The 15,502-nt window shown below is 38.5% G+C and overlaps 1 protein-coding gene across 21 annotated transcripts in view; it reads left to right on the plus strand.

Moving 5' to 3' along the window:
* ZMYND8 (zinc finger MYND-type containing 8) overlaps positions 1-15,502 on the plus strand; it is a 64,469-nt gene that overhangs the window by 26,888 nt on the left and 22,079 nt on the right. For 12 of the 21 annotated variants that reach the window (XR_007380206.1, XR_007380205.1, XM_048963238.1 and 9 more), the window contains 4 exons: positions 7,576-7,745; positions 12,024-12,242; positions 13,117-13,230; positions 14,806-14,898. Coding sequence is in view for 19 of the 21 variants with exons in the window: in XM_048963238.1 (XP_048819195.1) it covers positions 7,576-7,745; positions 12,024-12,242; positions 13,117-13,230; positions 14,806-14,898 (596 nt within the window). In the remaining 2 variants the exon portion in view is untranslated. The remainder of the gene's footprint in view (positions 1-7,575; positions 7,746-12,023; positions 12,243-13,116; positions 13,231-14,805; positions 14,899-15,502) is intronic. The other 9 variants (XM_048963242.1, XM_048963241.1, XM_048963251.1 and 6 more) reach the window with 3 other exon arrangements.

A 15,502-nucleotide genomic window follows, 5' to 3' on the forward strand; every position in this document is an offset into this window, starting at 1 on the left:
AGCTTAAAACCGTGGCTGAGACTTCTTATGCTTTAGAATGTGATACATAAAGGTGAGTCTCTAACAGTGGTCAGAGCTATGCACTCTGACTCTCCATCTGCATTTTCCTACCCCTTTCCTTAGACTAGCACTGCTGCTTATTTAGGCTAGCACTGTGCTGTTGCACAGTGAGCAGCGTCAAGAAGTTTGTACTGTATTTTTTGCTCTAATCATGAACAGATTGATTTAATGATTACACACAAGTGCCTCTCTGTGGGAAGGTGTAGAGGCAGACCTCTGGTGGAGTTGAGAAGGGAATGGGAGCAGACTTACTGTAGTAGTTTAACTGTTCTAATTTAGATATGCTAATAAGCTGTGGATGGGCAGCTTCAGTAAGGATAGGGTTTTAAAATACATTGCTGCCTTGATCAGAACAAGCATGTGTAAGACATCAGAGAACAGGAAATGGAAAATAATGGCTTCAAGAGAATAAAAGAAGTCCTAAAAAACAAACGAGCAAACAAAAAAAACAGAACAAATGCAGAAGCAGATTGCTATTTAGCAAGGGAAAAAGGCCATGGAATAGATTACTGTAATATTTTGTCCTCTGCGTATCATACATGAACATTTCTGACAGAAACATCTTGTTGTATTTCTGTTCCAGTCGTACGAACTACTTTTTAACTTTGTATATTAAATATTTCAAGATAGAGCTTTCAAGGCTTTCTGGAGGATTTCCTGAGTGTTTCCAGGTTGTGTTCCCAGAGCAGTGTAACCAGCTTAATTATTGTCTGATGTAGTTCTGTCTTTCCACGTGCTTGTTCTCTCTAAACAGCAGTAGGCTCTTCACTGGGCTTTTTTCTACTATTAACTTGAAGACTTTTCTTTTTAATTTCAGGCTGAGGTTATTTTTTTTGCTTGATTATTTGCTTACCCCCCATTAGATGTTAGCTGTGGTGGCAGGTGGACTTCCATGAAGGTTTCATGTATTTCAGCTAGTGCTCTTGTTTGCTTGAATAGTGACCAGTAAAAAGGAGCTCTTTAACTTCCTCCTTCCCATCATCAGTCATGTGTACATTATGTTTCCTTTGCGTCTGTACTGGCACTTAGCCACTTCGATTCTAAGTCTGTTAAGGATTTGGATGTGGAAGTAATTTTCTACCTGCTTATCTCCCTGAACCAGATTACTAGGGAGTTGAATAGATGTCATTGCTAGGATCAGATGTGCCTGTCAATGCCAGCTCATCGTTAGATGGTCTTAGCTGTATAATAAAATCATATACTGAAACACTACTACACTTAACAGTAAGAATTCTTACTTGGACAACTTTTGTAATGTGGCATGTTTGTATTTAAGGCTTGTCTCTTAAGGGCATCTCATAGTGGTAAAGATATTGTTCAGATATTGTGAGTAGAAATACAAAATGAATAGTAAAACCAAATTTCTAGAAAACTTCTATCTTTAGTAATAGTTTCATAATAGTATAATGTTTCAACTTTTGGTGCAGCGACACCAAGTATGAAGTTCTTGTCTCAATGTGAAATGTAATTTGAAACTTCTGCAGTGAAAAGTAGTATAGCCGGAGGCTTATTTCTCTACTACTGAGGGTCTACAGGAGTGCCTTGAGGCAGCAAGTCCCCCTGCAGCCAGGCTGTAGCTCATAAGCTGCCTACCTCCCTTACATTGCCAGAGGTAGCCATGTATTTCTTGCTCTCTGTCTTCCAAAGCTCTAAATTGAAGAAACATGTAGCAGTCTCTTTTTGTACTTGCAATTGCAATGTAGGAGTTCATCAGGATTTACACAACCATGGCTAACCTCTGTTATTTATTACATTAAGCAACTGAATTGAGTTAATTGTACCAGTTGAAGTTCCTGGAATGTAAACAGGGCTTTAGTGGTTGATTGCAATTGCATCATATTTCAAAACCCTGGCATAAGATTAAAATGCCTCAGAGTTTGCATATAAGTCCGAAAAGAGTTATCCATCATTTTGTTAAGTGTTTTGTAGATAATTGAGCTTGATATAGGATAATATTGGGTTTGAGCAGTCATAAATCTGTTAGCAACTCTTCAGGATAATAAAAAATATGTATAAATGAAAGTCTTCATACTTGTGGAAACCATATAAAGCAGTAATTGAGCCTTCTACCAAATCAGACTGTAAGGGTGATGACTTGGAGTGATGTTGCTCCTTTTTCTCTCAGAATACTTGATTGATTTACCTCAACACCATTTAGAATACATGAATTCAGAGCTTTTGAAGAGGAAGAAGGAAGGGAGAAGTGATAGAGTGTTTAGAAGTTCAGTCTTCTCCTGGCAGGAGCAATTGCTCATCCTGTAGTTGCATGGTGGCACAGTCAAACAATTATTTTTAAACCCTAGGTGAAGCTCAGGTTAGCTTCTTATTCCGTGATGGATGTTTTGCAAGAACATTCATAATTGCTTACGCTAATACTGGTAACATAGAAAAATTAATAATAAGCTAGTCATGAACAGATAGCTTTTAATTAGAATTTAAAGGGTTTTTTCAGGTATCCGTTTTCTCACTTGTACTAGCAGTGATATTTAAGTAATATTAAGACAAAATTACTTAATCAAAAATCAGTAAGTAAGTGGAATAAGATTGCTTGGCAAATTAATTCAATAGTACAATTAAATTTATCACAATTTTAATGAAATGTTAATTCATTATTTTTCTTTAATGCCCTTCATTTAATATATGGAGCATTTTTTTCTGAGTGCTGAGTTACTGCCGTCTGATCCTTGCCTTTTCAAGTAGAAAAGATGGGTGCACAATTGATGCTCATTGATGAAAAGTTTGGTTTGAGTTGATGTGCTCAGTGTGTGACAGGGGTTTCCTGGAAGAAGCAGGGAGAAGCCAGAGATATGTAGCAATTGGCAATGAACTGCCGTGGTGGGATGCACTCCAAAGTGAGGCCATTCTTGCAAAAATACAACACAGGGGCATTCTTTATAGTTTTCAATTCTAGCTGAAGTAACTCTATTTAAGTAGGTACTGACATTCTGTGTTATCTGAGCTGAATTAAAAACTGTTCATAGTACTAGTTCCCTTGCAGATTGGTAGATTTGCAACAGTGACAGTTAAAGGCCTTAGATTCTTCCACCAGCATGACTAAGCCTGAAAGAAAACACCACCTTTGCATTGCTGTTGTCTTGTCTATTCTTTTTTTCTTTTTCCCCCCTCAGTTATATTGCCTTCAGAAAATCTCTGGCCATTTCAATAACTTGCCAGTTAAAAAAAAAAGTCAAATATGTAATTCAGGTCAGTTTGTGATGTTTGAGTTCTCACTCATGTATATGCAAATCCCTGACATTCTCAGGCTTGAGCCACAGGAGAAACTTACACTGGTTTAATGTAAGTAGTTTTCAAAATCAGTTAACCTAACACATGTTTTTGTGGGATCATGTTTAGTATGGTTTAATCAGTATTGAATCAGTACCTCTTTCCAGTTAAAGTGTGGTTTGGATTTATGACTGAAATGCAGTTCAGTTCTCATTTAGTATACAGCAGTTTAACTCTTCCTGGCCCAAATGAGGCAGCTCAGGATAAAACATCATTTAAAAGTAAGAAATCATCACTTGATGGAAGCAGGCCAATAACGTAAACTTTACACTCAATTTTCCTTTTGCATTTCAGAGCTCATGTACCACATTCAGTGTCACTGGCATCTTCTTTGTAATCCCCAAATAGATCGAATTGCTAAAAGCAAACTGGTGTGCTCCTCTGGTGGCAGTTTTGTGCCTGAAAGTAAGAAATAGAAGCCAAAGGGCAGAAAGCTGTAATCTTCTGTTACTCTCCTGGTTTCAGCTGTGCCTGTGTACTTATGTAATGGAAATAAATGCTGAAGACTGTTCAGTGAGTTATACTGAGGAAACTCGAGCTAATAGGTCCTTGCAAGTACTTTAAGGATGTTGTTTGCAGTAGGGAGAGAGAATTCTACAGATGTCTGCGTTGAAAAGGGTTAAAGTACAGTCAGCACTTCCCAGTGAGAGTAGTTTAGTCATGACTTCTTTCAGGAATGTGTGAAAAGGCTGTGTTAAGAAATGGAGGTTATAGAAGAGAAACAGAGATGTTGTGCAAGCTGTGTGGTGATAGCAGGACGAGAAGAGGGATGGCACGATGCAGTTTTTGCTGCTCACTCTGGGTGCAAACAGGTCCCGTGCTAAGTAAGCTCTATTTCACGTAAATGAAAAGTTAGAATTCAGAACTTGTTTTTATATTAGCTTGGATTGCTTTGGTTAAACTGTGGGATTTGGTTTAGCTGACACTGCTGCAGTTTTTCTTCCATGATAGCTCTACTGGCTCAGCTCTCATGGGATAGATGAAGCGTACGCCAGCCATAGGAGTTCTTTTCCTACCTTCTGTGCATGATTAGCTAAACTGAAAAAAACTCCCACTAGTCTGTCAGCATAACTGTACCTGTATTATTATACATGTAGTATTTAGAGAAATGTGCCTAGGTTGTTAACCTTATCTTTATTTGTGCAAATCATTATTGGAGACAGTTTTATTTCTCTTTATGGACTATTTGACCTCTGCGTTTGCAGAAAATACAGAAATCATCTGGAAGTCTAATTCAGTTCTTCATTGTGTTATTGACCTTCTAAGACTCGTGCTATGTAACAAACTATATCACCTTTGAATGCGATTCAGCCTAACATCAATTACATGGGGCATTATTTTGAGTAGAGTTTTAAACCAAACTTTGTTTTCTTGGCTTACTGGGTCTGTTCAGTCTTGAGAAAAGAAGACTGAGAGGGGACCTGATCCAGGTCTATAAATATCTAAGGTGTGGGGGGCAGAATGGCGAGGCCAGACTATTTTCAGTGGTGAGTGGAGACAGGACAAGGGGAAACGGCTGGAAACTGCAGCATAGGAAGTTCCGCACAAACATGCGCAAGAACTTCTTTACAGTGAGGTGACGGAGCACTGGAACAGGCTGCCCAGGGAGGTGGTGGAGTCTCCTTCTCTGGAGATGTTCAAGACCTGCCTGGATGCCGACCTGTGCGACCTGCTGTAGGGAACCTGCTTTGGCAGGGGGGTTGGACTCGATGATCTCTGGAGGTCCCTTCCAACCCCTACAATTCTGTGATTCTGTGATTCTGTGATTGGCTTTCTTTTAAGAATGTCTAATGAGAAAGTGTCAGCAGCCCATATTATTTGTGATACCTACAGCTTTGTTGTAGGAAGGAATTGCATTTGACAGTTGACTGTAAATTCTCTTAAAAATCCTAGATATATATTCAGTCCATATAACTTCTGTTTCCTCATTGAAGCACCTTAAGTCAGCAGCACGCATGACCTTACCTGCCTGTAGGAGGGAAGTCAACTGTGTTGTTTTCTGCAGATTTGAATCGATCTCTGTATGCGGTTTTCCTACTGTACAGATAGAGTAGCATGTGATCAAACTTGGGTACCTCTGTAAAGATGCCTGAATGCATTCAGGATTAGTACAGGCAATGGAAAGAAGATATGCTATCTGAGACAGGAAACTGGAAGGAGCTTGGACTCCTGACTAGCCTGTCCTGCTAAGTGAGAGCCTTTACAGGCAGTGGATTAAAATCAGGTGCCTGTGCTGTTACCTCCTCAAGCCATCTGCCAGCTCCTCTGGTGAGCATTGTTGCTTCTAGTAGAGACATGAGTCACTTCTGAATGAGCATCTGAGGTACCTGTTTTCAGTCCAATTAATGTGATTGGCTGAAAATTGGAGCAGGTCCAGGATGTGTGCCGCAGGCAGAGCAGATGACTGACAGTGATAACTGCCTGAAATAGAATGGCTAAGCTGACATAAGTGTTATCCTGTCTTTAGTCTGTGAACACTTTTGTGCATCTCTCTCACACAAGAATAAGTGGATTCCTAAAGCTGATGAGTTTAATATCATCTTTCATTTTGAGAAAGGAGATATGAAGTATTATGCGTGTAAAGTAGTATTTAAATATGTTAATTTTCATGGGAGATTTCAGGTGAGGTCTTCCAGTAAATTCTGGTGGCTTGGCAACCCAATACAACTCAGCCCATCACCCAGTGAGACCTGGAAGGAAAGATGACAGATTCGTGAAGGAAGGGATTATTTCCCAGCAGTTGGATTTGACTTTATGTCGGGAGCTGTGGAAAACGCAAACACCCTTTAAGGTGGCATTAATGATAAAGCAGCATTGCTTTTTTCCTTCCTTTGTTCCTGTCCAGTATAACTGCTTTGCTGAAGGGGAAGCACTTGTCTGGCTGTGCAACAAGTGGGGCTACAGAAAGAAACTACTCAGCAAAAAGCATTGTTTGTTTGGTTTTTTTTTTTGACAGATTTTATTCCTCAACAGTTTTATGTGTAGCTGCAAAAAAAGCTTGCTAGCACAAGTCAGTAGGGAATTGACTGCATGGGAATGACTTTGTGGAGGTTTCAGTTGATTCTCCTCAGCAGTGATGACTTCTGACCCCTAGGGTTGTGTCTGACATTTTGTTTTGTTAAACATGTTAAAAGCTTAAGGAAAAAAAAAAGTGTTGAACAGAATCTGTTGCATTTTCATTTGTATTTTGTCAAGGTTGTCTGCTGATCAGTGATTGTCCATTGCAGCTGATGGTACTTTTTGTTTTACATCAGTACTTTGTCTTTGAGCTAAGCTTTCCATATCTATTAGGAATGCTCTTTTTTTTTTTTACCTGGGGTATTTCTGATGAGCTTGTCAGTGCTTGTTGTTCTGTTTTTATAAAGCGTTAACAAAATGGAGCACCACTGTGAGAGTGAAACAGACTTGAGGATCAACAGCAGATTGGTAAAACTGGCTCTCAGTTTCTTCTCTGTCTCTTTTTAAGAATGTTTGCAGCTCATAGCACTCACCAGGGCTGCTGTGTCGGTGTAAGCAGCTTGATGAGCTTACACTAAGATACCAAATGACGATTTAAAGCAGTTGAGCCATGGGCACATGTTTCCTTCTGCCATCTTTCTTGCCTGGAATGATAACTTTGGGTCTAGAGGGATGCTGTGACTTAATAAACTGCTCTAGTCATTTGCTTGGAGAATGTCAGAGCTCTCCCTTTAAGAGGCATTGAAAAGTTATGTCACCTTCTCTTTTTATTCTATTTAGCTGTCAAATGTTAAGAAATGAGTGAGAGTCTTGTCTTTTCTTCTATTTTTTTTTTAATTTCAGTAGGCACGTTTAAATATGGGAAATAGGAAGAAAGTCTGACCTCATCATTTGCCACATTTATGCTTCTGTTCCTTATCTTCCTAAATTACATCAGTGAAATCATAATTGTTTTTCTTTTTGAGAGGAATTGAGGAAATAAGTTTGAAATGGATTTCTGCTAAACTACGGAATGTAATTGTTATTACACTTCAAAAAAGAATAATATTTGGAATGAGATGAGTGACCAGAATTCCAGGGGAAAAGAAACAAATGTTTAATGTAACCTAAAATAACATATACTGAAATTTCATTTGACGGTGGCATTGTTTGTGCTTCCAGTTTTGTATGTGATTGCATAATGGGCAATTGAGAAACTGTTCAGTGAGGGAGCATGTATGATAAAGCACAATGCTGGCTGAACACTTTTCACTGATGTGTGCTCTCTAACAGGTTTGTTTGTATCTGACGTAGATCCTGGCTCTGCCGAACGCACTGCACAAAAAAGGAAGTTTCCCAGCCCTCCACATTCCTCTAATGGCCACTCACCCCAAGATGCATCAACAAGTCCCATAAAAAAGAAAAAGAAACCTGGTCTATTGAACAGTAATAATAAAGAACAGGTAAGAGAAGTCCTGGTCTTGTTATGCTAGGATATGAACCAATGAAAGATGGATGTAGAGAGCTGAAAAGGAGCCCCCTACTCTTTAGGAAGATTAATTTTTGCACTAGGAAGTAGATATTCACTGAAGGTGCAGTGGATGCAGGAATTGGCATTTTAAGGTAGATTTGGGTGCTTATAATCTTTTTTTTAAGGTTTTTATTTTTAATATGAGAGCTTTTGTTGTTGTTAAAATTATCAAGAGAGTAAATAAAATTAAAAGGGAATATAGAGGGATGTGATGTCCTAGGTTAAGAAAGATACCATAATACCTCTGGGAATCTGTCATCTGTTCCCAGTCCTCTTGCCAATTGCTAACAGTCCTGCTGCTCCCATGGTACTTCACAGATTCTCTCCCCTTCCTTTAAACTGATGAGCTGGAAATATTGCTACCAAAGTTGATGACTCAAAGGATCGTGCTGGCAGTATTTTTCCATCTTCATTTTCAGTGACTTCTGAATACTGAATTTATAGCATTTGTTGTAGCTCATGAAAGGACTTGACTCCAGAAGACTGACAATTTCAGAGTCTTTGTATGATGCAAATGAAGGAATTGTATGAATTACATTGAATACTAAATGCTGTAAAGCAGCTCTATCATGCTGGAGATTACATGAAAGCAATCTTTAGCTCCACTGAAATGATTTCTCATCTAGTTTGCAGATGAAGTGCCTGTGTTCTATTCAGAGTGCTTTTGTGTGTTAATGTGTTCTACCACTATCTTATAAACACAGGATTAAGTTGTGTGGATTTGGAGCTTTTTCCCCTCATGTAATAGCATCTGCATTAAACATCGTCATGGTACAATTGTACTGGTTTAGAAAGAAAATGGAATTCTTAATCACTGCAGTTTATTTTGGAACAGAGACCTTGAATAAACGAGGCCAAAGAATGGTCTTTCAGTGCTAAATGTATTTTACTTAGGGTACTGGGGAGGTCTAGTAACAGCATGTGCAGGCATTGCTGATGTAGTTTAATGTTGTCAGTTTGGCTTTTTCTGAGTTCAGTGTGGGCTCTGAGAATTCCTACACGTCTCGGACATTTGCAAGGAGATGTTGTGCTGCAGTTTGGGTTTCTGACTGCGCTCTGTAGAGATAATGGTACAGATAGTGAGGCTGAATCTTAGAGGATTCCTTCCCACTGTTCATTCATGCATTTAAAAGTACACTGTGGGAAAAATAATTGTAGTTGTTGAACTCAATGTGTCCATTCCCCTCAGTAAATCATTTTCTGTTTTCCAGATATTTCAAACCTGAAATACTGCAGGATAGAAAAGTTGTGTATCTAAAGAAGAAAAGCAAACTAGGCGTGTTGCTTAGCTGTACATGTTATCAGTTAGCAAGGAAGTATCATTTGTTTTGGTTTGTTTTTGTTGGCTTTTTTTGCTTTTGTAAGTTGCTTTTAATTTAATAAAACGTACCTGAGGATGACTGTTTCTATAAGGTGTATCAATCTGCTCTACATAATGGCAGTTAATGCTAAAGATCCTTTAACTGCTGAAGAGATGTAAGCTAAGCACACAGTTACTTGTTTTGCTCCTAGTTTAGGTTTCAAGTATAATGTAGCCGACAGCTGTGATTCTGCTTGGCTGATAAATCCATTTTGAGGTCTGGCAACATCAGTGGAGCCTCCAGGTTGATATTCTTCACCATCGAGTGTTTGGTAGTGCTGGTGTGTATCAAGATACCCTCACTACAGCTATCATTGCACAGGGCTTTGTACTAAGATGCTACAGGTGTTCAGAATGGTGCCAACGGGTATTTAAAGTATTGACATACAAAAAATTACGGAGATATAGAGTATAGCTTAAAGGTTAAAAAAAAAATAATCAGGAATGTGCAACACTTGGTCAGCTACAATATATTTGAAGTAGCAGCTTTTTTCCAACCCAGCTTCAAAGTTAATTTAAACTGGCTAGAATAGTAATCTTTGTCTTGCATAAAAAGCACTACAGTACTCTTGTTTTTCCTTCAGTTTTGTACATATCTTACTAACACTGCTGAAACTGTGAGGGCAAGCTGCCACTTGAGCTGGAACTGACTTTTGAAACTGTTGGGAGAACAAAGCTTTTCTTTCATGACTGTTAACATTTAAACTCTTAAACATGTTGCTCTGATTAGAACAAGTGAAAGGCTCCTTTGATGTCACTCAGGGGTTCATTTTCCATCATTTAGTTCTGTTGTTTGGGTCTTTTTGAGTCTCATTCCTATCTTCTTTCTTTCCTGGCCCTCAGTCTTAGCTCAGACAAAACAAGGTGGTATTTATCTGAAAGATAGGAAAGTCCTCAGTCAGAGAATTAATTCCTTCTAGCAAAGATGGACTATTTTATTTAGATACAATAAGCTCATTTCTCTGTAATTGCTTACAGATTTTAAATCTCTTTTAAAACAGGAAGTCAGTGTGGATGCACTGCCCATAGCTGCATCTCAGCTAGCAAGACTTCAGTTTCAGAATCTCTGAGTATTGAGATTTTGGTCTCAAGCTGTGGTGCATGTAACCACAAACAAAGCACACTTCTGCTGACAATTGTAACTTTCTCTTTTTCGTTCTGAGTTTACACGTGCACTTCTATCCTGGTTTGAATGATTGGCATAGTAATATATTTGAAATGTAGGTAAAGCCTTTCCCTGCCCCTCTTATTCCCCAAGAGCACAAAGAACCTTCCTTGTAGAGGTCTGGTTGTATCTGTGTTTAACTGTATACACAGAGAAAGTACAGAAGATAATGCTCAGTCCATGTCTGTTCTACCTTTCTAGTAGCTGCAATGTATGTAGAATAGGAAATGGAAACTGCCAAAAGAGACAGGAATGTAAGTGGAACTTTAGGTAGCAGAATGCTTATGAAGTTACAGTAAAATTTTATGGATAACATTCTTTCTTTGCATGAGATATTATACAGTAATTGATTATCAGAGGTAATATGTCTTCCAGTGTATCTGTTGAGATATTGTATCTCCAGCTGGATTGTCATAGAACACCTCTTCTGCATCACCTAACTTTGTCATTGAAGGCCTTCTATTCATGAGGATAATTAGACCTTGTCCTTTGCTACTTTATAAATCTGGAAGGACCACAGTCTAAGCTGAAGGTGGTTTGTAGCGTATAATGTACATCCTGTGTGACCAGTTTTGTACAGGGTGCCGCAGAGGTACCCAGCTTTTGCATATTGTCCCCCTGCTTTAGCAATCAGGCAGGCATGTGACAGCCTAAGAACTTGTGAAGCTCTTTGTGATGTAGGAAGTGCACACGATTACCCGAGAACCAAAGTGGTGCTGCAAACTGCAAGCAGCCGGTTGGGTAGCCACAAATAGCTATACGTCAAACAAAAAGTCACAGCAAATAGTAAAAAATTTGTGATTATTTATCTCCATCCCCTCCTCCTTTAATTAATAGCAAACAGGAAACTTAAATTCCCTTATCATTAATAAATATGTCTCAGTTTTCCAATAATTATTTGCTTTTCTTCAAATCCAATCCAGGAAACACTGGGTATCTGTTGTCCAATTTTGGCTCTCCCAGGCTCTCCTGCTCTTGTGTTTTGGTATCATCTGTGTCACCTTTAAGCAGTTTGAGGTGCAAGTGAAAGAGCAGTCCGTGCAGTTTATGAAGTTCACATTATTTTCTAGTGCAGACAAACTAGTGGAAATTGTGTCTTAAATTCTGATGCTCATGTAAATGGTGGGTTACATTTTTCCCCAGGTTCATGCTGCTGGGGTCACCTTATTAAAGTCTGAATCTGCTTCTGTGCCATCCTACTTTGTTTTGCTTTATCAGTTAAAATCACCATTGACTTGCTTGGTTCTGAAAAGTTGTGAGTTACTGTAATTTAGGACAGGTTTGTGTGGTGCTCAGCTACTTGTTTCAGGACTGATTAATTTCTTCAGTTGTGCTAGTTTAGCCACCACTACATCTCCCAGTATGATGTAGCTCCTTCAGCCCCATGGGATTCTGAGTTTGAGGATGTTGGATTGCATGACTTGCACTTGATGTCCTCACTTGCCACAAAAATTTATTTTCAGTGCTGAGTATAATATGCATCATTTGGCATCTGAATATGAAATGAATCTCTTTGTGAATGGTTTTGTGCAATAAATAAGATATTGTGTTTACATAAACGTTAATCAAACTCTGTAGATTGCTGTTTGATTTATATATAATGATATTTACTGCTATGAATGCTGTTTTGTATGAAATGCAAATTTGTTTTGAAACCAAACCTGTTTTTCTTGCCTACATTTCAGTCAGAACTAAGACATGGTCCGTTTTACTATATGAAGCAGCCACTCACCACAGACCCTGTTGATGTTGTACCACAGGATGGACGGAATGATTTCTATTGCTGGGTTTGTCATCGGGAAGGCCAAGTCCTCTGCTGTGAACTCTGCCCTCGGGTTTATCACGCTAAGTGTCTGAAACTGACAGCGGAACCAGAGGGGGATTGGTTTTGCCCAGAATGTGAGGTTAGTTTGATAGAAGGAGTGGATTTCTTCTGTATATGAGTGATACAAACTGCTTTTTTTTACACTCCAGTGTGTTTCTGTTCTATTCTTACGTTGCCTTTTGGTACCAGAAAAAGTTGTGTGAAAAGGGAGTGTCTCTTGCTGCTTCCTTGCTTTTTCTCTGTGCATTCACCTGGACTCTGTTGGCCATCTCACTGTGACTCTTCAACTTCTTACCATCTCTAGGGAAGGCGAATCCATTTCAAAGAGTGATCCCCACATCTTACCTTTAACTCTGAAAACATTTCACAGTTTTGTCTAGCTTACTTCATGCTGCTGCATGGGGGCTGATCAGTTCTGCAGAGTGCTCAGAACATGTGCACTGTAGGGTCTACATAAACAAGAGGATATTATTAGTACTATATTTTTCTGCAGGTCTGAGGAAGAATTTAACTATTCCTCTCCAACAACTTCTGGAGAGAGAATAATTGGCATCATTGTATCTACAATGAAAGTAAATTGGTTTATCAGATGTCTTTTTTTTGGCCATGTATTGCATTATATGGAGCCCAGATGACTTTTTTCCTCATTCGTGTTGCCGGAGCTTGCACTGTATTGGGAATTGTATGTATTCTAACATTCTCTTATTAGGGTGATCTAAAAAATGAATGTAGTTTCTAGACTTTTCCCTTTTTATATATTCATTTACTTATTTAGGCTAACATATCCAGAATTTAATAAAACAAGTATCTGAAGTATTTATGCTACTTCATAAAAAATATTTTGTTTCTTAGGAAGTAGTTATTATCTTCTGCTCAAATGCTGGGATTTTTTACTGGAGAAGAATTCACCTAGAAATGTTTGCTGACAATATTTTTTTCATCCTAATTTTTAGAAAATCACAGTTGCAGAATGCATAGAAACACAGAGTAAAGCTATGACAATGCTCACCACTGAACAACTATCATATTTGCTGAAGTTTGCACTACAGAAAATGAAACAGCCAGGGGTAAGGAAGATTTTTTTTTAATGCTTGTTCTGTATGTTTGTCATAATATTGGGTTTTGCTTCCTCTTGTTGAGCTGAGTCTAGCTCATTTTGTCAGATTTTCTGCTGTTTACCACCCGTGTATTGCAAACAGCTTCGTTCAGACTGTGTATGCTGTTCTGGAATGCATATAAAACACAGTTCCTTGATGCAACTTCTGGAGATAGTTTCAGTAGATGTAGTGAGGATGCAGCATAGCTTTCCAAAGGGAATTTGTGTTTTCTCACTCACTGAATGTGAACAATGCTGGTCTTATCTGAGGTGCAAGGGAAATGACAAGGTGTGGTTTCTTACCAACCCAGGTATGTGGGCAAGGCTATAGGTGCAGGTAATGTTACATATTTGATTATAACCCTTAATTTGATTATAAGCCAGTCTTTTCTCTGTTAGTAGGAAATTGTTCTCGCCACAAGAAGTAGTTGTATCGTGTACTTGTAAAACTGAATTTTTTTCTCATTGTAGTGGCAACCTGTGCCATCAACTTGCATACTGTAGGAATCTGCCATCCTATGAACTTGTATCATGGAGGGAAAATGTTGTTTCCTCTAACTTTTACCAATCTCCACATGTCTGTCTGAGACTTAACCCTCAAAATCATCATTGCCTCCTGGAAGTTTCACACATTTCAGTCCCTCATTCTTTCTTCTAAATTTCTGGTTGCTCTTTTTTCACTATGCAAGCTTTGAGTAGTTTTCACATGTGGGAAGAAAAAAGTGTAGTAAGGTGTTTTAATGGATTGCCATGGCTTATCTGAATTCCTGTTTCTACCTTGTCCCTGTAAATAGATTAGAAGAGTCTCTGTGCTTGCAAGCATACAGTAAAATATATTGGAAAAACCAGATGTATGGAAGGAATCATGGGTTCTTTACAGCTCTGGTGTCTCCATGATAAATATTTCAGCAGAAAAATAGTGACAGTTTCTAGGAAGGTTACTCTTTAGTATTGATAAACTTCAGCTCTTGGAGTATTTTAACTCTGGAGTGGTAGATAGTCTCCTTTTAGAAAGAGTCATTAGCTTTTTTTTTTTTTCAGAAGCAAAGTATCAGTGTGTGTTTGTATTGAGATGACAAAATGTTCTCAACGTGCAGCTAGAAAGGCAATGCAGCAGATAATGTGCAGAGTCCCACTGATGGAAGTTTGAATTTATCTGCAAGTCACCATTGTTCTGAAAGTTCTAAGACTGATAAAGTTATTTCTAATTCTAGATAATGGGAGTGTTTGTTCTCCTAAAAACTGTTTGCTGAGCCTCAGCTAATACTCTGCTCAAAAAAGATCTGCTGTAAATAAGAACAGTCCATTTTACAAAAACCCAAAGCCTTGTAATTCATCACTTCCAACATATGAAAAATCAGTTATGTGAGGGCATTTATTTCCTTGTTTTGCCAGCACTGCATTACTTCACAAATCTTTACTGTTTCTTTTAAATAATTTTCTCTGATACCACAGTTGAAAGTAGTATTAGAAGAAGAGTGACTATTGAGTTGTTGATGGAGCTGTTCAGTATTAAGAAGCTGTGTGATTTGTTTTCTCCTAACAGACAGAGCCATTTCAAAAGCCAGTTTCACTGGATCAACACCCAGATTATGCAGAATATATCTTTCATCCAATGGACCTTTGTACATTAGAGAAGGTTGGTATGAGGCAAAGGTCCTTTGAGTTTGATTGCTGTGGTTAAGCTTTCTGGGTTGTTCGATGGGAGCGAGAGAGATTGCTTGAAATTATTTAAGTGTTTTGATTACAGTTTTGTTATTGTAAAACCAACTGAAAGAGCCACTGAATGTGTCTGTTATGCAGTCTGAGCTAATGGCAAGTGCTCAGGAAAAGCAGTATAAAAAAGACGAGTTTACCCTGATGAGTTCCTCCTGTGTAAATCCGTATAATTCCGGGAATCATCCTGTGGGGAGACTTCATTAGTAAGATTTTACGTTTGATCACCATGTTTGTTAGCTATTAATGCATTGCTGATACGTTGATTCCCCTTGGGACCATTTGAGTGTGTGACCAGAGGTCATTCCAGGCTCATCTGCTGGTCAAACATTAGAACATATAAAATAGCAAATAGAAGAACATCCACTGCACCTGAGATGTGGGAGAAGAAGAAAACAGTAAAGAAGTGGATTACAGGAGTTTGTCAGTTCAGTAATAAGTTAAATGTTTCAAATTACAAAGTTCTTCATTCTCTGTTGCTTTAATAATAGTGTAGCAATGCAGAGCTTTGTGGTGGTGGTGCCTGG

The sequence above is a fragment of the Lagopus muta genome, chromosome 16 (genome assembly GCF_023343835.1).
Source record: "Lagopus muta isolate bLagMut1 chromosome 16, bLagMut1 primary, whole genome shotgun sequence".
NCBI classification, from domain to species: domain Eukaryota; kingdom Metazoa; phylum Chordata; class Aves; order Galliformes; family Phasianidae; genus Lagopus; species Lagopus muta.